The 25,875-nt window shown below is 42.5% G+C and overlaps 1 protein-coding gene across 1 annotated transcript in view; it reads left to right on the top strand.

Annotated features, from left to right (window-relative positions):
• Positions 1-904: 904 nt before the first annotated feature.
• Positions 905-25,875, top strand: part of AMHR2 (anti-Mullerian hormone receptor type 2) — a 64,536-nt gene continuing 39,565 nt past the window's right edge. Inside the window, exons 1-7 of the mRNA XM_089691353.1 lie at positions 905-965; positions 1,062-1,238; positions 7,488-7,619; positions 13,649-13,735; positions 18,911-18,970; positions 22,152-22,273; positions 24,112-24,333. Coding sequence (XP_089547479.1) covers positions 905-965; positions 1,062-1,238; positions 7,488-7,619; positions 13,649-13,735; positions 18,911-18,970; positions 22,152-22,273; positions 24,112-24,333 — 861 coding nt within the window. The remainder of the gene's footprint in view (positions 966-1,061; positions 1,239-7,487; positions 7,620-13,648; positions 13,736-18,910; positions 18,971-22,151; positions 22,274-24,111; positions 24,334-25,875) is intronic.

Here is a 25,875-nt window from a genome sequence, read left to right as displayed (position 1 = left end):
TTAAGTGCAACGGAGAAAAATCAGGTCTCCTGCCAGACAGAGCTGTGTAACTCTCAGGACCACATTGACAGAAATGTAAATCCTTTGATAGGTAAAACAACGCCATATACTGTATGTGTTTAGCTTCTAACAGGCTTTCCACAATCCTATTATGTGTGCACTGCTTTGCACCTAGACTTTGCATGTTAAAATGTGTGAGACACAAGATTTGCTCAGTAGTTACTTGGCTTCTACATTTTGCTATAATTACCTACCTTTGATCTACTACCATACTGTATTCAAGACATGTACATTAGTAGCAGTAATGCCAAACAGGGGAATTGCATGAAACTGGTAAGTGGCTACGGAGCAGACATTGTTCAATTCAATTAGAGGGTTCCCAGCCAGGTGAGTACTAACATGAGAGAGTCACTTTAATATAGAATTTTGAACATTTGATTATTTTGCTTTTTGGAAAAAAAAAGCAATTTTCATAAAAGAAAGACAGACATGCCTTTGAGTTAATGCACACTGATCTTTCCAAATATTTTTTTTAATTAGATTCTGTTATCACTCAGTAACACTGAATGTCAGGTCCCTCCCTTTACTCAGTGTTCCCAGAAAAGCACTCCCTCAACATACCGCTACGGCCAAGTTACGCCCCTTGCTTGGTATCCTTGAGAAGTTTTATTCTCCCATCCCAGACCTGCCAGCTAAGGGTAAAATAGAATCCATAAAAGAACATTATCTACAGGAATTAGGCATGAGATAGGTTATGTGAAATAGGAGACAGCTGTGGTAGAACAGAGGATTTCTAATAAACATAAAAATTCATTAGGTTACCAGGTGCAGTTGTGGATGTGCTGGAGTCAGGGATAACAAATATATTACTACCCGACCACGTTACCTAGTGCATCTGATAGGAATGACTCAGGGAAAATTACACGTCCTATCTTACTTGATCATTTTCACTGTTTCTCCAACAGGTAAGTTGCCTATTCTCCTTCACGGAGCTGACCATTAGTGGGCATACAATGATGTGATATCTGATCCTTTATAATGTGGACTGTGCTTTCCCCTAGTTGTCCATCCAGAAGGACTCTCCTGTGCAATGTACGAGAACACCTCTTTTCCTGTTGGATTTCCTATGGCGAAATTTGGAGATATAAACGAGACAGGAAGGGTATACTGCAATAACAGCAACTGTTGTATGGGAGTATGGATTTTCCACAACGGAGAGCTGCAGCCTATTTTACTAGGTAAGACTATATGTCATGAAGAGTCCTAACTAACTGCCATTTCTCTATACTACTATTATGTGCTTGTTCTGTACTGAGGGGGTCCTTTCCAAAACTACTTTTTTTTCATGCTAAGATTCTGATGTTGGCTAAGAGCTCATTTAAAGGGGTAATTAAATCTCTTTGCTATGGAGAGATTTCACTGCTTGTTGGTAGTCACCTCATTTGCAGTACAATGCATACAATGTGATGCTAATGAGATAACTATCAACAAGAGGTTAAATCTCTCAATAGCAAATAGATTTTATCATCAGCATAGCCAGAAAATACAGTATATCTTTACATTTTTTTATTTATTTATTTTCCTAAATCATCTTCCAGGACAGCTACTTGAGAAATGATTGGTTCAGCCTTCAGCCAGAAACACAAACCAAAAAAGATTAAAAAGTCCACCCCCTCATCCTCCGTTTTTTTGCATTCCCGACCATCCAGGAGTATACTTTATCATGTTTGTTTGCTTCCCCTTGCTCTGGTAATTGTGGTTGTTGGCTCCCCTCAGGTTACTAGGTCCTGGTGTGCCTGTGTTCCTGCTCAGGTTGCTTACCTGAGGGTTTTTCCCTTGAAGATATATGCTTCTTTCTACTAAAGACTGTGAGTACAGACCGACAAATGACACCATGAATCTACATAGCCTTTGTACATTTTAGACAGGTAGATAGATTTATAATGCCTTTAAGAGAGGGTTCAGGTTAGGTTATGCTTCCCCAATACCTTTGCTACCCCTAGTGACCAGGAAGATCATCCAGGACCAAGCAGAAGTCATTTTGATAGTCCCATGTTTCCAAAAAGGAGCTGGGTCTCAGCTCTGAAGTCTCTGGCAGTCAGTTCTCCCTGTATTCTATAGAATTACCTGTGTTTCATCTGACTTCTTGGCTTTTCCGCCTGATGGCCTGGAGGTTAAGAGGAGGACTCTGGAGAAAAGAGGATGTTTGGAAAGGGGTTTTGACACCTTTCTTCTTAGCCTATAAAGTGAATACTGGGAAACTATACACTAAAGTTCAGAAGATGTTTTTATTTCTGACAAAAATGAATTGGCATACATTCATATTCAATTCCTACAGTTCAGGATTAACTCCAGGAAGGGGTTAGAAAGGGTTTATTGCCCAGTATCCTTTAAGGTAGTGGCCCTTTTGGGAAATTAGATTGGCAAAAATCTATCCAACTTCTAGTCTTTTATGGTCCCAGACAGTCCATCCATTTATTAATCTTTGACATCTTTTAGTTAGAGGCTGAAAAGCAGTCTGTGCAATAGTCAGAGGGTCACATTTGAATCAGGGCTGAGAGGCTCTCCAAATCAGTTCCCTGAAGCCTCACCCTGATCTAGAGACTTGGAGAAATCTCTAGAATCCTCAAGCAGGAGGCTTGGCATGAGGTCAGGACAGCCCTTAGGAATGATTGAGCCTGCTCATCAGCAGGAAAGTTCGGGTGGAAGATGTAAGGGTAGAAGTTGGAGAGTGGAGCCTGGGAGGAGGCCTAGAGAAGGGGCCTACCTCCAGGAGAGCTGGAGACAGAAGGAAAGCTGGACCTAGCCAGTCCTCTGAGAGAGGACTATTTGTAGAGCTAAGGAAGGAGCTAGCCCAGCAGAAGGACTGAAAGCAGCTACCGACCTGCAGCCTACAGAGGAGGGACAATGAGTAATTCTAAACCTCCGCTGGACAGGAATAGGGAAGAGGGAATTTGGGTGGGAAACTTGACTAGCCCCAGCTGAACTGTGCTTTTTAGAGAGTCAGACTCTAGATCCCCTTGTCCAGGGATTTCTACACCAGGAAAGACTGGCTAGCTCTCCAAGGAAAGAAGAGAACCCTTCTCAACACTTGTATATAGTTTCAGGAAGCTGTCCTCAGTTAAACAGTTCTTTGGACATCCCATTAATTCCTCATCCCCATCCAAGTTTAAATCTCCTAATAAAATCCCCAAAAAAACAAGTTCAAGGACTGTTTCCTGGCTCTGAAGTGCAAGTCATGAGGGAAATGTGTGTTGCCTGGCTGTGCAGGACTATTGGGGGAACCAAATCTCTAGAGACTCCTAAGGGGGTAGTGTTACACAATGGAAATCACTTGGGGGAGAAATTCAGTTAATATAGGCTAAAAAAACTCCTGAAAAAACACTCAAATCAAGCTTTTCCTGCTTTCCAATGACGTCTATGAGGAGAAAAACGCTCAATTCTGCCTGTAAAATAGTAGCTTTTTGTACTTTTTGAAGTGATATGCATTTTGCTACAAGAGACAGAATGCTCTGATGTGAACAGCGTCCATTCAAATGAATGGGATTTTGCTTGTTGAGCGCTTTTGAGCTTCGAGCTACAAAATGTTCAAATGTGAATCACCATGATTCTGCCCGCGATTTCAAACCGTGCTATTAAAATATAAAATTGCACATCAGCATGATTAGGTGCCATTCATTTCAATGGCACCTAAAAATGCAGGACGATTTTGCCAGGATTGCTGTGCAATTTTCTGTGCGATAATCGTGCAAAATTTTTTTCGTGCTATTGTCGTGCAGTAATAGTATGAATGTGGGTACTGCTAAAAACATAGCTGTGAATATAATTAGTAATTCTTCCAATAAAATTGGTTGTAAAGGCTCAAGGGTTTTTACCTTCATGCATGCTATACATGAAGGTAAAAAACCTTTTCTGTGCAGCAGCCCCCCCTAATACTCACCTAAGCCCCCTCTTGATCCAGCGATGTGCACTGGAGCCTCCACTATCCCGGGACTCCCTATCATTATTGGCTGAGACAACAGCAAGAGCCATTGGCTCTCACTGCTGTCAATCGCAGCCAGTGAGCCAATGAGGAGACAGAGGGGGCATGGCCGAGTCACAGCTCCGTGTGTGAATGGACACACAGAGCAGCGGATGAGGACTGCGCATGCTCAGGTGCCACCATAGCAAGCTGCCTACTGTGGTTGCACCCGCTATGAGGGAGGATCCAGAAGCACCGGCCAGGGACCTGAGAAGAGGAGGAACCGGGCTACTCTGTGCAAAGCAACTGCACAGAGCAGGTAAGTGTATATATATATATATATATATATATATATATATATATATATATATATATATATATATAATATATATTTTGTTTTTAATTTAGCCTTTAGAATCACTTTAAATGTAACTTTTTGAGGGTGCGTTCACACTGGCACTTTTAACCAAGCCAAGGCAAGGTTCGTCCCCTTGGTCCGCTGGTTCGTTTCTGTAGCTTAGCATGAGTGTCCCAAGCCATGCTCAGGACCACTTGGAAGAGGTGGTCTCGGGTACAGTTCACTTGAGTATGCTTCACTTCAGTGTGAGTGCAAACCATGCTGGAGCACAAAACTCTCCACAGATCACTGAGCACAGAAACAGTGATCACTGTGGTCTGGTTAGCAGAGATGATGATAAGTGTGTCCAGGAACCCTTGCTTATAGCCCAGTGTGAGTGCAGACCGGAGGGGTTGTGGGAAGAGGGGACAATTGAACTCGGGCACGTTTCAGTTCAACCATGCCCAATGTGAGTGCACCTAGTTCAGTTTAGTTTCTCCAGTGAATCTGTTTAGCTTTGAATAGAGCAGGAGAAGGATAGAAACTCTGTTTCAGTTTATATTGCTTTGTCCCCAATTGGGAGATTCTCCTTGCTTGCTGTTCCAATGAGTATAGAGTAGGGAAAACTCCCCATTAGGGATGTAGCAAAAACTCAATTGAATTTCCAACTCATCCCTACCTTCTCCATGGATAAAAACAAATGGCTGTGGCTGTGCTTATCTAAACTTTAACAATGATCTTGTGAGAAATTCAGAGCGGTCCTGGGTCCTGCACATACTTCCTATGTTATCTCAGGGAGACTATGTACCCTTCCCACTACTTACCTTGAGACTACAGATCAATTAGTACTAATGCTATGAAGAAGAGAAAAAGGAGCGTGGTTTGGTAATCCCGCAGAAAACATTGGACAGGGCTGACACCATTCACTCCAAAAAATGCTGTGTGTTGTCAGCCCACAATAGGACTTAGGAGCTGAGTGTACCTCTGACAGATCATATTTTCACACTTGCAGGGTTTTTAAAGGGATAAAACACAAGAAAATGTACATCTATTGCAGGGACACACTGCATGTTTTTTTTTACCTTGACATATATTTCAGGGCCCATTGTATTTTGTGGCAACATGCACATTAACACACACTGCCACAACGCATGACAAGGCACCTGCTCTGTGCACAATGCAGTGTGGTGCCATTTATTGTGAATGACACCCTAATTTATTGTACAGTAGAGCCCAACACACAACAGTGCTCTCTAATATATACAACGCATGTTTCATTCATTATCAGGCCTTTCATAATGAACAATGCACATTAATGCATACCATAACGCAGATTAATGTGTGCATTAACACACCCCAATGGAACGTTTAGGGCCCTTTCACTTGGGCAGACTCTGTCTGGTGGATCGGCCTGCTCAGAGGGGGATCAGTCCACTGATGACAGGTTCGTGTCTGCTTCACTTGTACAGAACGGGCATGGACACAGTTCTCTGTTCTCTATGGAGGAGTCAGATGTAAATGAACCACCTGTCTGTTTACATCCGACTGTCATCCGTTCTGATCCGCCAGATGGATGGGGAATGGATCCCCTTCCATCTGTTATTAACGAATAGGATCAGTTTGGATGCAGGCAAGTGTAAACGGACATCCGCTTCTCCAGCGAGGACAGTGCATGGTCTGATTATGAAAAATGGACAGGTGGACCTGATCAGTCCGCCTGCGTGAAAGGACCCTTCAGTGTAAATGGGCCTTATGAGCTACGTTGCACAAGCAACTTTGAAGAACTGATTTGTAGAAGCTACAGATCTTTCCAAGTGATCTCTGGCAGTTTTAAGATGATTACAAAGTTGCTATTGTAGCAAGCTATGTAACATGTGTATGCAGTTATGAATCACTAAAATGACACAATCACCAAAAATAACAATGGACTAATAGTTACTGAAGCTGGGAACTTTGTTATCTGCTACTTGAAATGCTACTTAAGATCAAACACTACAATCCAAGCCCCTGGAACTGATATTTTGTATGCACTTTTATTGGCTTGAGTTCATTTTTTTTTTATTAGAGGGATTTTTGGTTGCAACTGTTTCCTTGTGTGATATTATTATACAGGATTTATATAGTGCCAACAGTTTGTGCAGCGCTTTACAATATAAGGGAGACAGTACAGTTACAATACATTTCAGTACAGAAAGAATAGGAGGGTTCTGCTCGTGGAGCTTACAATCTAAAGGAAGGGGGAGGTGATACAAAAGGTGATAGGTGGGGGCTGGGGCAGATTGACAACTCATGGGGCCCCCAGGCAATAGGGGATCATGGGGCCCCTGTGTCCTTGCCCACACTCAAACCACACCCAAAAAAAGCCTATGCCCCTACAAGGGGCATCTCATGGGGCCCCCTTCTGACTCCGGGCCCTTGGGCAGTGCCCGAGTTCCCAAATGGTCAGTCCGCCCCTGGGTGGGGGATGATCTGGTGGAGGTGATTCAAGTACAGTTCTTATGTGGAGGTGGGGTAGGCTTCCCTGAGTGAGTTTTCAAAGATCACCTAAAGGCAGACAGCGTGGGGGTTGACCGGACATAAAGAGCCATGCACTTAGCACCAGAGTGTCACTGCGCAAGGAATGGCCAACCTGTCCGCCAGCCATCCCAAGGACTGTACTGTAAAGCCCTAATTGGTCTCCTCTTCATTTATAGATTCTAGAGATTATAAGAATAGGCATTTCATGTCTATTACTCCTTTCAACTAAATGCAAAATGGTATTTACACAGTTGAAATACAGATATGTAAATATTTTTACCTGTAAAATCATTTGTAATTCTCTTCAGCCAGTCTTGGGATTCACATCCTCCTGCTAAATATCATGGCCAGAAAAGTGATGCCACTTCAGACTGGTGTTTATTGTAGATTTCCAGCTGCTTGGCTTCCCTGTCTGCTCATCAGATTGTTATTCAGGATCATCAGGCTGCATAATCACTGCCTAGTACCTGCCTGTGAAGTTGTGAAGTGTAGTTGAACATGTGATTTACAATGCTGGCTGAACAGAATTACGAATCTTATGGCATGTAAAACAGTTTAAAAATGTGTATTTCAATTGTTTTTAGCTTATTGCTTTGAGTTCCACTTTGACTTCACATTAGTGCTTTATTCAGCATTGTATGTTTGAAGTGTCATGTTTGTCCTTTTTTACAGGCTGCTTTCCATCACATGCTGTGTGCAGGTCTGAGGTCTGTATTCCAAGGTGCAAGAATGCCAAATATCACTGTTTATGTTCTTCAAATATGTGTAATGCCAACATCACCCTTTCACATAAATCTCCCACTCGTGAGTATGACATTTTGCTGGGGAAAGGAGGGGCATTATTTGCTGTATTGCTTGCAGGGGCAGCTTGCTGGGGACTCCACTGAATATTCAGATTATCAGTGATACTTTGAGATCCTCTCACTGAAAGTGCACTTCAGAGTTGGAAAACACTACTAAAGCTTCTACAATCTGGTTGTACAATCTCCTTTAGATCTGCCAAGAACGTTGTATTGCACAGGATTGTCTGATATGATACAAATTGAATGGATTGCTTAGCCGAGCCCTCACATTGCATACAGTAGATTTCATAATCTATCAAAGGTTGTACAGAGAATGCACAATCAGATTGTATAATGTATAGTCAACTTCCATTGTAACTCCCACACAATAAAAAAACCCCTGAGGTTAACCATACATTATGCAATTTTCTTTCCTTCAGCCATGGGTGGAAGGAAAGAAAGTTGCTTGATTCCCTCATAAACACAGTCAGAGTTGATAGGGGACTCCCTTGTGTTTGGTGAGGAGCATGGGGAGCCTTCATGGCCAGGAGAGCACTAGCAGTAATAGCAGCTGGCAGTAATCGCATGCCAAAAATCCAGCAGGTTGGTTGTACTGACGTTGATCGATCACCCAACCTGCCCAAACAACGAATCTCGGCCAGTCCCTGCTGAACCAGGCCAGTTTTGAGCGATCTATGTCTGGCTTTAAGTTGACCGTACATAGCCAGTTCCTGGTGAACCAGACAAAAGCTGAGCCATGTGTGACCATGTTGGCACCACTGCACCTGACATCCTTCGGTCTGAGACCAGGCAGAAAATTGGCAACTGGACAGTGACTGCAGCCAATCAGCTGGCAGTTGGAGATTCATCAATCCACGCTGTTTAGCATGGATCAGGGAATTGATAAATTTCTCTTGTTCAGCCCATGAGGATAAAGAAATCTAAGAGTGTATGGTTGTCCAGCATTTAACAGGCAGCGAGGAGGCAATACAAATGTCTCCTCACCGCCGGTCAAATGCTCTCTGAAGAGAGATCAGGACACAGATCGCTCTTCAGAGAGCATTGCAAGTGTAAATGAAGCTTTACAGTGAAAAAATAGATGTTTTCATGCTTCAGACTTCCTGGCTTGCACAAGTCTTCTGTAGTGTGCATGAAGCAGTATAAAGAGTCATTTTCTGCCTGTTGCTAATGCCAAGCTATGGCTACAGCTGTAAACACTGCTGGACTTTGTTGTGCACAGGCAGTTTTAGGGATAAACAGGCAATTGGGCTGATTTATTAAATAAGCTGAGAATCTTCACACAATAAATTGTGTGAACAGTCCCTTCAATTATCCAATCGTGCAGATGAAATAAGTATACAGGAATTTGCTTTTCACATTATTGATGAGACAATTTATACAATTTATTGTGTGATGACTCTTAACTCCTTAAGGCCCCTTTCAGATGGGGTGACCTGTCACGGGATCCACTTGCTCAGTGGGGGATCTCTCTGCTGATTTCCGCTGAGCAAGTGGATGACAGGTCTGTGATCACTCCACTGATGCAGAGCAGACACAGACACAGCCACTGTTTTCTATGGGGTGTTCAGATGGAAACAGATTGCCTGTCCATTACTTTTGATCCTCCAGACGAATGGGGAATGTATCCCCACCTGTCTGTTTTTAGCATACAGGATCGGATTGGATGCCAGCGGGTGTCCGCTGACACCTGCTGCTCCATAGAGAGCTATGGATGGTCTGGTGCACCTGAAAAACTGTCAGGCAGGCCTGATCGGACCATCAGTGTGCAAGGGGCCTTAGGGGCTAGGTTCACAGCTGCCTGCAGTCTGCAGGCTGGTTGCAGGTACAGGAATCTCAACTGTTTCTGCACCCGCAACCACCTGCAGCCAAATCGTGCTTCTTTTACATAGTTACATAGTTATTCTGGCTCAGGGGCGGACTGACATCTCATGGGGCCCCCGGGCAATAGGGGATCATGGGCCCCTGTGTCCTCGCCCACACTCAAATCACACCCAAAAAAGCCTATGAAAGGTACCATGGACATCTCATGGGTCCCCCTACTGACCTGGGCCCTCGGGCAGTGCCCGAGTTCCCCAATGGTCAGTCCGCCCCTGGTTTGGCTGAAAAAAGACAAAAGTCCATCCAGTTCAACCATAGAAAAAAAAAAAGTTATAATCCTACACCCACAGTTGATCCAGAGGAAGGCAAAAAAAAGACAAGCGGAGCTGCCATTCATTCTGAATGGCACCCGCACACATCTCAGCCCACAGCATGTTTGCAGGTATGGGAACTGCAGGGAAATCACATGGTCAAAAAGATCATGTGGTTTCCCTGCGGCCGTACTTTTAAAAAGGTGCATGCACTTTTTTTCTGTGGGAAACAGGGGCACAGCAATCCATTCAAATGAATGGGCTGCCATGCCCGAGCAAACGAGGGCTGCATGGCCCGCAATAGTGTGAATCTCGGGTTAGTACTTCAGCCTCACTGCCGCCATGTAGCTTATTTTCTTATTTGATAAAGGAGAACATAGGTTGTCATATGCTACAGCTTATTATAAAATACACTTACTTTCCTAGGTTTAAATTGTTCACAACATAGCTGAGGGAGTGGGCACTGACCGAACATTTGAGGGTGTCAGGTGCTTGATTACCATTTAGCTTTAGCACTAGGGAAAAAAGGGAAAAATGTAAACTAATTTTTAATAAATTCTACAGCTTCAAATTTTTACTGCTGGGAGGAAATAAACTATATGTTTCTAGCTCCCCCAGGTTAGACATTCATAATAAAACAAACATGACAGCAAATAGCAATAGTCCTTATTTAAAGTAATATTAAACCCAAGACCAAAAATGTAATATATTGCAGCTTATTATTATTATTATACAGGATTTATATAGCGCCAACAGTTTGCGCAGCACTTTACAAAATTAAGGTAGACATTACAGTTACAATACAATTTGCTACAAGAGGAAACAGAGGGCCCTGCTCCTTAGAGCTTACAATCTATACACGGGTGTCAAACTGGAGGCCCTCCAGCTGTTACCAAACTACAAGTCCCATGAGGCATTGCAGGACTGGCAGTTACAAGAATGACTCCCAAAGGCAGAGGCATGATGGGACTTGTAGTTTTGTAACAGCTGGAGGGCCGCCAGTTTGACACCCCTGATCTAGGAGGAAGGGTTGAGTGATACAAAAGGTAATAGCTGTGGGGGGGAAGAGCAGATGGAGGAAATAAATGGCGGGTTACTAGGTAGAAGCAGGATAGACTTCTTTAAAAGAAAAATATGGAACGCTTCACAAATTTGCATGTCATCTTACCAATCCTTAGATGTGGTGGCTGCATTAGTTGTATTTTTGTAGGCTTTTCCCTTCTGTTTTCACCTGGTGAACTGGCCAGTAACACACCTCCTGTATTAGAGTGCATACACTCTGGATGAAGGAGCACAGGGGGTACCTTGCACAACAGTATTATCAGTCTGGGGGAGGGGAGTGTTAGATGGACTAGCAGATTTAAATACACTAACAAACTGGAACTTATTATGCATTTACAGCATTTTTTTTTCCTTTTTGGGATAAAGGTTTTACATAAATAAATTAAACTGCTTATTGTAAGCACACCTGTCAGGGGTAAATGGTTTGCCTCAATCATGTAAACTGATATATCTGGAAGAGAGCTTGTTTTGTTAAAAAACAACAGACTTACTGGCCAAATCAGCAGGTGGAAAAAAAGCAAACCAATGCAGCCATCACATCTAAGAACTGGTAAGCTACAATATAATAATGTTAGCTTTTGGGTTTAATACTGCTTTAAATATCAGATATAAGATCTATCTGTATGGAGACAAGAGCTGCTTGAGAAACGTCCACTTGGAAAACAATGTAATGGGTATACTGACCTTGTATGATTCTTGATTAAGAATGGCAACTGCCTTTGGGGGGGGTGGAAGGAATAATTATTATTATTATACAGGATTTATATAGCGCCAACAGTTTGCTCAGCGTTTTACAATATAACGGGAGACGATGCAGCAACAATACAGATCAATAAAAGAGGGATGGGAGAGCCCTGCTCCTTGGAGCTATAATGAAGGCATTTTCTGGGGATGTACTGTAATATATTTGAGAGGTAATAAATACTTGTATTTGTTACATCTACAAATTATTCAACATGTAGACATTTACAAAAATATATCTGAGGTCCATTTTAAAGGGATACAGATCCCGGTATGTAGTCTCACTGAGATTTTTTCTTCATACACCTCCCACCTAGCAGTATGCTCTCGTCAGTCTCAGTGTTTTGGTGTAATGTGGGTACGGTGTGTAAAAAAAAAAAAAACCTCTCGGCTGCAGTCATCATCTACATGTTCCTTCCCTAGGGATAAAAAAAAGTGTAAAAACCCGTCCCCACGTTAAGCTGTGACTGCAGATTTACTGAACTGCTGGCATATACGAATAAGCCATTTGGGCATTGCATTGTTTGCACAGTATTCGCAAGCTGTGCTTAGTTTATATACAGCCACATGGCTTTCCCACATGATGGAAATTCTTCTCCAAGTTTTCATTAATGGCCTTGAAAGAAACTTGTAATGACAAAATATGGCAGCTGCCATGGGTCACCAGCTGCCTAATTGCCTGGCTGTCATATTGATATGAAGAATGTGAAGAATGTGGTATTTATGATTCACTAACCAGGAGAAAAGTGTGCAAATCAGGAGTTCTAACTTCAGTTGCTGCATGCTGGTACATAGTCTGTGACTCAGAAGGTACTCAGGTTGGAGGCAGCCAGACAGCTAGCATTTTCAGAAGCAGGGCAAGAATGGTATTTCTCTCAGCAAAGGATTCCTTTAACATAGTAAATTTAAGGGCTCATACAGAGAGGTGATTAAGCTTGTCCTCCATGTGTCACATGAAGAGGCGGACTGACCATTTGGAAACTCGGGCACTGCCCGAGGGCCCGGGGTCAGTAGGGGGCCCCATGAGATGCCCCTGGTACCTTTTTAACAGGCTTTTTTGAGTTTGGGCAAGGACGCAGGGGCCCCATGATCCCCTATTGCCCGGGGGCCTCATGAGTAGTCAGTCAACCCCTGGTCACATGTCACAGTTTGATGAGCGGGCACACAGATCAGGATTCAGGGTCCTGCCTCCACGGCAAGTTTTGAAATGCAATTGTGTCCATGCAGCCGCTATGTGTGCATACACTTCTATTGGCTGTCTGCAGTCCACACGTATCTGCCAACGGTTCTGCAGGGAGGACAGGCTTAATCTCCAGTCTGAATGAGCCCTTAACATAACAAAAGCCCTAAAGTAAACCTGTACTGAGAGCAACACAGGGGGTAATATTGCTGATCTCCCTCTGGAAATACTTGTTGCCTGGCTGTCTCTAACTTTATTACATTTGGGTCACTGTGAAGTAAGAAATTCTGACCTGCATGCATGATCAACATCAATGCCATAGAAAGCATTAAAATCGCAGGTATCGTCATGATGGCCTGATGGCCAGGCTTCTAGCATTTTTAGAAGGTAAGGTCAGCAATAGCAGCCTCCATATTTTCTCAGTACAAGTTTATATCAGGGGCAGGGGCGGACTGACCATTGGGAAACTCGGGCACTGCCCGAGGGCCCAGGGTCGGTAGGGGGCCCCATGAGATGCCCCTGGTACCTTTTTCATAGGCTTTTTTGAGTTTGGGCAAGGACACAGGGGCCCCGTGATCCCCTATTGCCCGGGGGCCCCATGAGTTGTCAGTCTGCCCCTGATCAGGGGTATCGGAAATGCAATGCTGAGAAGTGTGTCATCTTACTTTATACACAGTTTTAAATATAGTAATAACCCAGTACTACATATGTATGTAATATTCTGCTTTTATATATATATATATGTATATATATGTATGTGTGTGTGTGAGATATATATATATATATATATATTGGAATTGATGACATTTTTGTGTTCTGGGTATGATTACACAGACGGGGTTGCTTATCACTGTGAAACACAGGTGTTGTTTGGGGGAGGAAAGATGTGTCTCTGTCTCTGACTGGGTCTCTTATCAGCTGAACCAAAAAGACGTGCACACTGGAACGACTCCTGTGATTGGACGACAGCTGCGTGGGAGCAACCAAGGAATGCAAGCAACTCTAGTAAGGGATTGACCACAAACTCTGATGTCGGTTATAAAATATGTGTCAGACATGGGTGGTCACAGTCACTCTGGTGCTGAGCGAGGTAATGATTGACTGTGACTTGACTAGCTAGCATTGTTTCACAAATGTGATACTACATTGACATCATTCAGTTATAACTGCCTGATTGTAAAATTGTAGGGTTTCTGTTAATAGGATCCAGTCACAACAGATATATGGGCATTGCCATTGCCGACTTGTTTTTGAAGGTGTGTGTTCCAAGGCTATTATGCTTCCTTCATTACTTGGTGGGTCACTGTTTTAGAACAAGTAGGTATCCTAGTATTGCTCTGCTCGCTTGCCCGTAATCAATGGCTTACTGAGCAGCAAAGCAATAATCAGCATTACAGCCTTGGATCCTACACTTCAAAAGCAAGCCAGCAATGGCAGCCTCTAAATTTCTATCCTGACATGTCAACTTTAGTTATTACAGGTACTCATACAGAACCGTCAATTTACACTGAGCTTTACATATATATATTGTGTATTCACATCAATCCCTAACACTCAAGGAGTATACAATCGAAGGTCCCTAAGTCACTTTCATACATACACATACTAGGACCAATTTAAACAAGTGCCAATTAAATTACCAGCATGTCTTTGGAGTGCGGGAGAAAACCCATGCAGACACAGGGAGAACATGCAAACTCCAGGCAGGTGGTGCCATGGGTGAGATTCAAACCAACAACCCTAGTGCTACCAGGTGAAAGTTCTAATTATTTAGCCATTGTGCTGCCCACAGCTTTAAAAGTAAACCTGTCATAGCAGAATTGTGGGGCTGCCATTTCTGACTTTGAAAATGCTAGTTGATTGGTTGGTATACTGATTTGTTTTCAGTACTTCATGAATTACTGACTTGCAAGGAATATGCAGATGGGGAAATCCAGAAAACCTTTTATACAAACATTCTCAGTGTATTGAAGTATGATTCAGGATCTCTCTCCCTTTTTATAGAGAAAAGCATAACTTCAAGCATCATGTTAGATATTAAAGTGTTACTAAACCCTGGACCCTGCATTCACTATATATAGTCTCCCACAGTACACAGAATACGGAACATAAACTGCTAAATATCTTTTCTCATCAGCAGTTAGAGCAGTCTTGTGATTTCTATCAGTGTTCAGAAGAGCACTGGTTAAAGCTTGTAAGAGGAGTTTTCTTTCTGCTTTAGGAGGATGTTAAAGTCCTGACCCTCTGTCTGGACAGTGCTGATTGGCCCTGTGCTGATCACATGCACTCTCCCAAGAAAAAAAAAAAAACTCTTTAGCAATACACACCAAACTGAGCATGTGCATGTGACTACAGATTCAGTCTGTATCAGGTGGTCATTTCAACAAGAGGAGGAGCAGAGATGAAAGGGTCAAACAGCCTTTTTACACAATGCAGAAAATTAACCCCTTAGGTTCCACCGTGAGTATATCAAGCATGCTTTACTGCATATACAGACTGATTTTACTGTTGTGGGTTTAGTAACACTTTAATTATCTGCTTACAGCAACATTTTCTCCTATTGGTCGTCCCCCCCCCCCCCCTGGACAAGAAAATGATTAGAATTTGTAAGTTTTTGTATTTTTTGTGCTCCTCCCTCCGGGGATGTCACAGCTATACCAGAAGGCAGTGTTCTGTGCATCTGTGAAAGTGCAGGGTTTTCTTGTTTTCTTTGCATGTGTACAAACACCATGAACAACAAGGGGCCCATATCAGAAATTGGCGGCGTTTGTGCATATGTACAGAAAACACACACACGTGCGCCACCAGTGTCTGTCAGGTCCCAAATACCTGTCAGAAACTGGTGGTGCATCTGCATATGTGCTACACTTCAGAGGATGGCAGCATGAAAGAGGGATTAGGGGAGAATATTGATGCAGAAGTGAAGTTCCGCTTTAAAATGTATGTTTCGGCAAATAAAAAAAAGTCAATGAATTGACAATGCTTTTTCTGATACAGTGAAATCCCAGGCAGTGTTGTAAACCTTGCCCATTTATTCCGTGCTGGACTACAGAACCCCTCCCCTCTTCTGATGTTCCTGGTATTCCAATCTCCAGCACAGGAGACTTCAAACAAGCTTGATAACACTGCTTGAAGATTCAGTGTAGCATCTCAGTCTCTCATAATATATTTATCTCATTTGTTCGTTAATCGCATTTTCTTTAAGTACTTTCATAACATGCCAGCACATTTTGAGCACTGCACACATATATATGCAGTGACATAATTATTATAATTTTATTATTATTATGCAGGATTTATATAGCGCCAACAGTTTGCTCAGCGCTCTACAATATAAAGGGAGACAATACAGCAACAATACAGTTCAATACAAGAGGGATTTGAGGGCACTGCTCCTTGGAGCTTACAATCTAGGAGGGAGGGGCTAGTGGTACAAAAGGTAGTAACTGTGGGGGGTGGACTGGTTGGAAGAGTAGAAGATTCCAGTATTAGCTGAGGGCAGGATAGGCTTCCCTGAAGAGATAGGTTTTCAGAGATCGCCTAAAAGTGAACAGAGTAGGCGATAGTCTGATAAATTGGGGTAGAGAGTTCCAGAGGATGGGGGAAGCTCTGGAGAAGTCCTGGAGACGAGCATGGGAGGAGGAGACAAGGGAGCTAGAGAGTAGGAGGTCTTGCGAGGAGCGGAAAGTACGGTTTGGGTGATATTTAGAGACAAGATCGGTGATGTAATTTGGGGCAGAGTTATAAATGGCTTTATATGTTATTGTTAATGTTTTGAATTTTATCCATTGGGCAATGGGAAGCCAGTGGAGGGATTGGCAGAGATGGGTGGTAGATACAGAATGGTTAGTAAGGTGGATGAGTTTGGCAGCAGCATTCATGAAGACTGAAGTGGGGATAGCCTGCGATGAGGTAGGCCAATGAGGAGGGAGTTACAATAGTCAAGGCGAGATATAACAAGGAAGTGAATATGTTGCTTAGTGGTTTCCGAGGTTAGGAACGTATCTTGGAGATGTTGCGGAGGTGAAGTCTACAAGATTTGGACAGTGATTGGATTTGGGGCTGAAAGGACATAATAGCTGCATATTACCAGAAATGACCTTTAGGTGCTCATTGTCCGTTCAGCTGCTAACCAAACTCTTATATAGCATTTCTGTGAAGCTTGGTAAACAGTAAGTGTTTAACAAGCGGTCAGACTCGGAAAAGGCACCTCAAATGCTGAAAATGCCCTATAACCTAGGGAGCAACCATGATAAATAAGAAATTTAGACTGGGGCTAGGCCAGTTAGATGACAACCTGTTACATAATGCAAACTTGTAAGGCAGCAGATGGCTCCTCCATAGTTCCCCAAACTATTTTATTAGAGCAAGCACGGGACCTTACACCTGCAGGCTTCTGCTCTAATACAGTAATAAAGTGAAAAAAGTAAAAAAAGTGAAAAAGTAATAAAGTTACTTTGAGAAATTGTAGAGGAGCAGTGTGTGCCCTTTTCAAGTTTGTGTTTGTATTTATTTACATGTTCAACAAATAAAATATTGCTAAGTGCATGATGCCACTATTATGTATAATAATACATACAGTACAATAATACCCAGCAATCCCAGGCCAAACAACAATTCCAAAGAAAAAAAAAAAGAAACGGGTAAATGTGAATGCCAATTCCATACAAAATAAGCACATCCAAAAATAAACCTCAGTTTATTCCCCAGTAAAAAATAACTCCCCCCTGTGTAGCTAAAATAATGACATCATTGTCATTCAATCCCCGGATGTGTTTATTTTTGTATGTGCAATAAACAATTTTGTATAGAATCATCTTTTTCATTTGCACATAATTTTAAAGAGTAAGTTCACCTTTTAACAAAAAATAATAAATGCACATTTTTTTGCAGGTAAAAAAAAAATGTGCATTTATTATTTTTTGTTTGCGGAGCCTCTATAGTAGATCGCTGGTGCCATGCAGGTTTCCCCCTGACCTGTCAGTATATCTGCTTGCTTGTACATCCCGTACATCCCGTACGAGCAAGTTGATACTACTGACAGGAAGGCTCAATGTCATGGTAGTTCATTGAAAACTACAAGTCGACAGCTACAAAGGCTGCCGGGACTTTTAGTTTTTCCCATTCACAGAAGGCTGTGAATGAATGATGTGGCCGGGCGGGCATTTTTTTTCAATTGTGACAGCTAGCGAGGGGGGAGAAGATCCCCCGCTAGCTGTCACAGAGGAGGCCAGTCAGAACGTAACATGTTACATATTATATCTTGAATATGGGTGTAACATGTAACACGCTACGAAAGATGAACTCATCCTTTAAGGTCTGACATATCCCATTCACTGCCATGCAGGGGCGTATTTATCACAAGGCAAACAAGGCATTTGCCTAGGGTGGAATTTTTCAGGGGGGCAGCACTACCCCTCAGAAGAAGGGGCACGTGTGGCATGTGGACAAGGGGGGATCCGAGAGAGGCTGCAGGCTGTGTGATGGTGTATGAAGAGCAGATCGGTGTCTTTCTCTCTCTCCACGGGAAGGAGAGTCGGTGGCTGGTGTATGGGGGTGGTAGTGGAAGGCTCTCTCTGGTGGTGGAGTGGTGGAGGGGGGGGGGGCATGGTTGTTGTTGGTAAATGTCAGGCTCTCTCTGCGGGAGAGAGGGAGAGGGTGGTGGTGTTTATTGGCCCTCTCTGGGGGGGGGGGGGCGCTGATTTTTGTTTTCCCTAGTGCAGCACAAAACCTAAATACACCACTGCTGCCATGACTGCATTGCAATCTTCTTTGCTCTTTAAATTTATCTAATTCTTCAACACAGTCTCATCTTTTTTATTATACAACAAATTCAGGAATTATATTAGTGTAGTTGTTGTAAAAATAGTTTGGATAAACAGTTGTGCAAATAGTGTGCAACATAGAAATTTACAACTACCATATTTTTATTCTGCATGTCCTGTGCTTTCAGGAAATATATAAAACGTGGTGTTTAAGTAGTCTTTAGACCAAAACTGCACATTTTAGAGTGTGTGTCAAAAATGAAAAAAAAAATTGCTCAGGCAGTGAAAAGGTTACAGGGAAAAACATGGGGAAATGTGCAGGTATCACAGAGATGTACTGGATATGTTTTTTTGCCTTGACAATTTAAATTAGATTTTAAAGAATCTAATGTATTGCACTGTATATGAATTTTAGGTGACCACGTGGCAATAATAACCATTTTTGTGGCATTGTGTGTAACCGTGGTAATCATAGGTAAGTAAATATAAGACGCATAGTGAATTAAAGTTGACCTCCAATCAAATAGCTAAATCCACATTTAAAGAATTTCTTCCTATCTATCTATAGATGGATAGCATCTATTATAAATTTAATACTGCTGGACAACACATCATGGTTGCTGGCCTCACTTTACAACAGGGGTAGGCAACCTTAACCACTTGCCCCCCAGAAGATTTACCCCCCTTCCTGATCTGGCCATTTTTTGTGATACGGCGCTGTGCTACTTTAACTGACAATTGCGCAGTCATGCAACACTGCACACAAATTAAATTTAATTCCTTTTGTTCCCACAAATAAGAGTTTTCTTTCAGTGGTTATTGACCGCCTCTGCAGTTTTTATTTTTTGCGCTATAACCAAAAACCGACAATTTTGAGAAAACAAACAATATTTTGGACTTTTTGCTATTAAACATGTCCAGTAAAAAAATTAAAAAAATCAAATTTCATCATAAATTTAGGCCAAAAGGTATTCTGCTACATTTCATTGCTAAAAAATATCCCAATATGTGTAAATTAATTAGTTTACTTGAAAGTTATAGTGCTTACAAATGGCGGTATAGATACTGGAATTGTACTAATGACACTGGGCAGGAAGGGGTTAACATTTGGGGTGAACTGTATTCTGTGTTATGTTTTAATGTGTGCTGTATGTGTGCTTTACTGTCAGCACATTGCTTTGTATTGCTCTGCAGTGTGCAGGAGCTGACAGGGGAGAGATCTGTATTGTTTACATACAGGTCTCTCCCCTGACAGTGATACTCAGCGATCACAGGGTGCCGGAGGGGAATGACCATCAACAGGTGAGGCCGCCAATGGCGCACCCCCTACCCAGAAATGCGAAATCACGCATATAAACAGTATTTCTGCTATGGGGCAGTGGGAAAGCAGTTAAAGAGGTGGAGATCTACGTGAACAATATGGGAGATGTCAGAGATCACCGGGCACAGTTTTGCCTCCTCACATCTGATTTAAACCTCTCATTTCTGTACTATCGTGTCACAATTGTGTGCATTCCACGGCACTCATGGGAATAAATCAGGTGGTGAGGAGGCAACATATCGCCTCCTTACCACCTGTCAAATACAGTTGGATCACTTTGCAGAGGAGTAGTAGTACCTGTTGCACTTGTGAATGAGCCCTTAGTTGCATTCGGCAGCAGCACCCTTAGGGCTCGTTGTAAAGTTGGGGGGTAGTAAAACTCTGCGGTTGAGTCATGATTTTATCTCCCCCAATACCTACCGCCTTCAGCTGCTGAGGCCCCTCCAAAGGTGTACACATGCCACAGCAGGAATCAACCCCCCTGTTGATTTTGGTGGCTGCTACCGCCTGCCACCGCCTGCCAATCGTGACCCATTCAAGTAAATAGGCACTCTGCATGCTCCCTGCACCTGCATGCTTCTGCAGGGTCCAAGGGGTTAAATCAGGTGCTGAAAAATCAACTCAAGGCTGCCTGTGTTCACCCCTTGTTTGCTGTATTGCACAAGGTTACAGGCCAATTGCAGAGCGGCCTCATTCACTTGAATGGGTCATGCTTGGCAGGTGCTACACCCACCAACCATGACAGGGTGTATAACTCTTGCTACGGCCAAAGGGGACGCGGTTAGGATGGGGCCTGGTAAAAACACATCTTAACTATGGAGTTTTACCACCCCCAAACTGCAAACTTAAATGAACCCTTACTGTTCTGTGCCCCCTATAAGGCTGTTTTCATACTGATATGTGGTTTACCTGCATCATAGTGCAGCTGTGCCTTTCCTGGGTTAGCTGCACTTTGCCATAGACTATTATATCGTGCAGGTTTGGTGCACTTTCCTGTATTCAGGAGTTTTGGTGCGCTTTCAGAAAGGGCGCAAAACCTGCAGGATATAATAGAAGTCTACGGCTAAGTGCAGCAAACCCACAGGAAAGTTGCAGGTACACTGCTCTGCACCCGGGTGTGGGTAAATCGCAGCACATCAGTGTGAAAACAGTTTGCAGTTGGTATCACTCCGCATGGGACAGGATCCAGCACTACAGAGGAGGCATCGCCTTATGCGGTTCTTGCTCCCTACTACAGCTCCAACTTTACAAGTAGTCCCTCTGCATTGCACTCTGTTTGATGCTTTGGGATGGCGGCTCAGAAAGGCCAGACCACAAACTACCAGTCACCTGGCTGCGATCTACTGGTATATCACAATCTATGGGTTGCTGACCCCTGCTTTACAGTATTGCAGTTACATAATACAGTTTGCTTACCACCCTGTCCCGTCTCGACAGTAAAGGAACAGCAGCTCACCCTGCTTTCTCCTCCTGTCAGCATGTTCTGTCAGGGCATGCAGCAGAGCCTGACTGGATCCAAATGCTGGTCCTCCTTTTTCAAATTCTACTATATCAAAGATTAGGCCAATATCAAGAATATTAAAGAAAGTTACAAAAGCCACATGTAGCCTCACCTTGTTAAGCAACTCTTAAAGTTTAAAATAGAAATGAAAGGCAAAACATTTGTATGTAGATATAAAAAACAGCTGCTTAAGAGCTGGGAGCTGGGAGAGAGGAAACAGCAGAACACTGATCTTCCCAGTGAATTGCTGTGTGTGTGTGGGGGGGGGGGAGTGTCAGGACAGGTCTGATCATTGGAGGAGAGCACTCAGTTATCAGCATAGCTAGATAACTGACCACGCTGTGCTCTCCTGCATAGTATGGTCAGTTTTTAATAGGAAAGCAGAGGGACTGGCAGGAACTCCAGGGATTCTACACATATGGAGCAATACAAAAAGAAAAGGATACTTTTTCATACAAGTACATGGTACAGCAGGCACAAATCAGGAATATGAAATATTAGGTTTACATACTGTTTAGCAGGGGCGGACTGACCATTTGGAAACTCGGGCACTGCCCGAGGGCCCGGGGTCAGTAGGGGGCCCCATGAGATGCCCCTGGTATCTTTTTCATAGGCTTCTTTGAGTTTGGGCAAGGACACAGGAGCCCCATGATCCCCTATTGCCCAGGGGCCCCATGAGTTGTCAGTCCACCCCTGCTGTTTAGTAATTGTTTTACATTTGTGTGGAGTTCAACTTTAATTTTAGCTATACAAAAAGTCACACATGGATTTTTGAGAATGACTGACTATACATTTCTTCTTTCTCTGTTTTTATTCTTTCATTTTGATAACCAGTAATGTTGGGAGTGAATGCTTTTTTGACCAGAAAGAAGGATGAGTTAGAACTTCGAGAAGTGCCCACTTTACATGAGAATAGACCACCAACAGTGCCAGTGGAGGGTCTTATTCTGCTCCAGGTTTGTAAGATATGCACATTTAGCACAGCAAGATATTGTATATTGTATCATCTATAGCAGCCTTTCTCAACCCTTTTACAAGAAGGAATCCTTGATATAATTTGTAAGTCTCCGTAAACCCCTGCCAATAGTTACTATTTCTACAGCTCATGGTACATTAGCATTTTGGTTAGTGAAAAGAATTCTCTTTGTGGTCAGTGGAAGAATACCACCCTTACAGATAGCTAAAAAGATCATTGGCATCAGTGTTCGCATATCTGAGAGGAAGAAATGGTGCATTGCTCAAGGACCCCCTAGAAACCTCTGGAGGAACCCTAGGGTGCCATAGAACCCTGGTTGAGAAAGGCTGGTCTATAGAAGGTTTTTTACAGGTTTTTTAATTTTAGAAGAAAACCACTCCATGCTACCTATGCCAGCCCTTTACTGATTGGGCTTTTTCCCATGTAGCATCTAAGGAGGGAATCCCTATATCAACGGCAGCTTTGACTATTTTAATTCCATACCCAGGATGAGTAAAAGCCTGTGAGTGCTCCTCATGCTCATTCAGGGTGTACTAGTTTAATTGGCTTAGTACATTCAAATACTGAGCAAAATGACTTCTATACTACACTGTTACTCATGTACTAGATGGTAAAGCCTGGCTGGTTTTGAAGCTAAAGCAATAGCTCTTTTTAAAAGCTGCCCTAAACATGGAGCCAGCCTGGAAAATCTGAAGACATGAGCTGACACATTGTTAGTCCTAGTTTAAGCCCTGGTTCACACTAATGCGGTGCGGCACATCGCATATGATTTGCATAGGAACTGCACTGCATTCCTGTGCAAATCACATGCGATGCCTGTGTGGTGCAATTTGAGCCATACATTTTGCATGGCTCAAATCATATTGCATCCGCACCAAAAAGGTGCAGGACCCTTTTTTTCCTCACTTAATTCGCATCACATATGTGTGCACACCCATGCAATGCGTATTCTGGTAATTCTGGTTTTGTGATCTGTTTCAGAGTGTCGTTAATTTAACATTGACACCTGTACCAGATCACATGGATGCCTTGCGATTGCAATGCAGTGTGGGAAATGCACAGGATTCACTGCTTTTCCTGCACCGCATTAGTGTGAACCAGGGCTACCTGTGACTTGGCACTGCATGATGCATGCCATAATTTAAGATGAATCAACAACTAATGTTAAAATATATAAGTATTAGGTTCAATAATGGGAAAACAAATCGTTCTTTTACTTATGTATATATTACAATCACAAAGACTTACATACCTTGATGCCAAAGTTGTTTTGTAAGAACAACCCAGTCCATAGATCAAAGTGACATTGTAGGAGTTTTCTTCGCTAAAGGTAGGCTATAATGTTCAAGTATGCTAGATCCACTTGTGAGTTATAGCAAGAGCCTACCACCAGTTTGCTAAATTTAATTATGATATAAAATGGTCAAACATAAAGCAATTTGACAGAGCAACTGAACCTTCTATTCCATGTTGTTGTCTAAATCACAAAGCAATGGAAGACATAAAATGATGGCTCCAATTGACAGCAAGGGCATCAAAATTACCCAGATCGAACCCAGTAGAAAATTTCAATCATGTTTTAGGTCAGGGCTAAAGTTCTTTTCTGTTTTCAGTTTGCTCTATCAATGAACTGTACTGAGTCTGTCAATGTATTGGCCACTGTCAAGGTATTTCCAATTAATGAAATCTTGTGCAGAATATAAACTAGATGGAGTTTCCAAGTTTATTATGAAATTCAGATTCAGTAGTATTGTTTCATTATTTTATATAAGAGTATAATATGTGAAACCACTATTTTATATGTTTTTTCATACCTAGGCTCTTAGAGAAGATCTCTGGCTTGGTGCATTATGTGAGAGAGGTGTCATTATAAAATGCTTTCCACCGACATTGAAAGACCTGTATAGTCAGGAATGGAGGATTCTCAGTCTGTTGACTCCTCTTCAGCATGAGAACATAGTTTGCCTCCTAACTGCTGGAACTGGATCTACAGGTGTGCTGGAGCATCACCAGCTATTAGTTCTGCAGCATTACCCTGAGGTATGTTATTGGAATCCTCAGAATGTATTTCACTTAATTCATTATGTCCAGGTATAGGCCAATGTATTTGCAGGTAATCAAATTGTCCCAGATTCACTGCAGCGTTCTACAAAAAATGTCAGACTAGTGAAATGCATTAGAGATTTTTGTTTATTTAATAACAGGTCAAACTGCATTATTTATTATTAGTAAGCAGTTTTCTGATTTATAAGATGTTATGAAATATAAAGTTGCATTAAATCTCTGCTTGCTGCACCCAATAGAATACAGTTATCAGTACAACTACACTAGTAATAAATTATGAGATCCACGGAATGGCTCACAAAGTGGATTGTAATGACCTCACGCTTTAAAGTGATTTTAAAATAATTTGCTTTCTTAAAAAAGATAAAAATTTATAAATTATGTGTATTGATGTTTTTTTTTTAAATCCTATTGAAGCGTGTTTTTTGATTGTCCCCTGGCCACATTGTTTGATGCCTGTTCTGTCTGTGCCTCCTGCGCTGCCATGATTCATAGAGTCTTGTAAGAGTCTCCTTTACAAGCACACTCATGCTTTGTACTACACATAGCCAGTGTGTGAGGCATACACAGAAGAAGGGGTACGTTTCTCCTCCTCTTTCATAGTGGGAGACCGGCCTGGTCTGGGACAAAAAACAGGCCTGCGCATTTTAGACTGAGGAGGGGGGGGGGCAGGATAATGGCGTTCGTGGGGCTGGTTGGTGATGGGATATTCACGGAGTTGGTCCTCCGCACTGTAATGTAATGGGGCTTTGTGATATAAAGAGGACTGCACTGTAAAGGGGCACTGTATTGATTACAATGCCCCTTTACAGTGCAGTCCCCTTTATATACATAGTTACATAGTTGGTAAGGTTGAATAAAGACACCAGTCCATCCAGTTCAACCCCTGTGGGTGTGTGTGTTCATGTTAAAACTCATATCCCTGTATACTGTGTTCTCTAAGAAGCTCATCTAAGAGTTTTTTGAAACTATCAATACTCCCTGCTGACACCACCAATTTTGGAAGAAAGTTCCACATCCTTACCACTTTGAGAGTGAAAAACCCTCTATGCAGTTTAAGGTTAAACAGCTTCTCCTCCATTTTCAGTGAGTGGCCTCATGTCTTCGCATACTTCCTGAGACTGAATAGTTTATTCTTTATGTCAGGATCACCATTACATAGTTACATAGTTAGTCTGGCTAAAAAAAGACAAAAGTCCATCCAGTTCAACCATTTAAAAAAAAAAGTTATAATCCTACATCCACAGTTGATCCAGATTAAGGAAAAAAACCCCCAGCAAAGCCTGATTCAATTTGCTCCTGCATGGGAAAAAATTCCTTCCTGATCCCCCGAAAGATAATCGGATGTTCCCTGGATTAACTTTACCTATAAATGTTAGTAACCAGTTAAATTCTGTGTGTCTAAGAAAGAATCCAGGCCTTTTTTTAAAGCAATCCACTGAGCTGGCCAGAACCAACTCTTGAGGGAGTCTATTCCACATTTTCACAGCTCTCACTGTGAAGAAACCTTTCCATGTT

The sequence above is a fragment of the Staurois parvus genome, unplaced genomic scaffold, assembly GCF_062004578.1.
Source record: "Staurois parvus isolate SC_StPar_1 unplaced genomic scaffold, SC_StPar_1.0 ptg000562l, whole genome shotgun sequence".
Lineage (NCBI taxonomy): Eukaryota > Metazoa > Chordata > Amphibia > Anura > Ranidae > Staurois > Staurois parvus.
The sequence above is the reverse complement of the archived record's forward strand: the minus strand, read 5'-3'. Positions and strand labels throughout refer to the sequence as shown.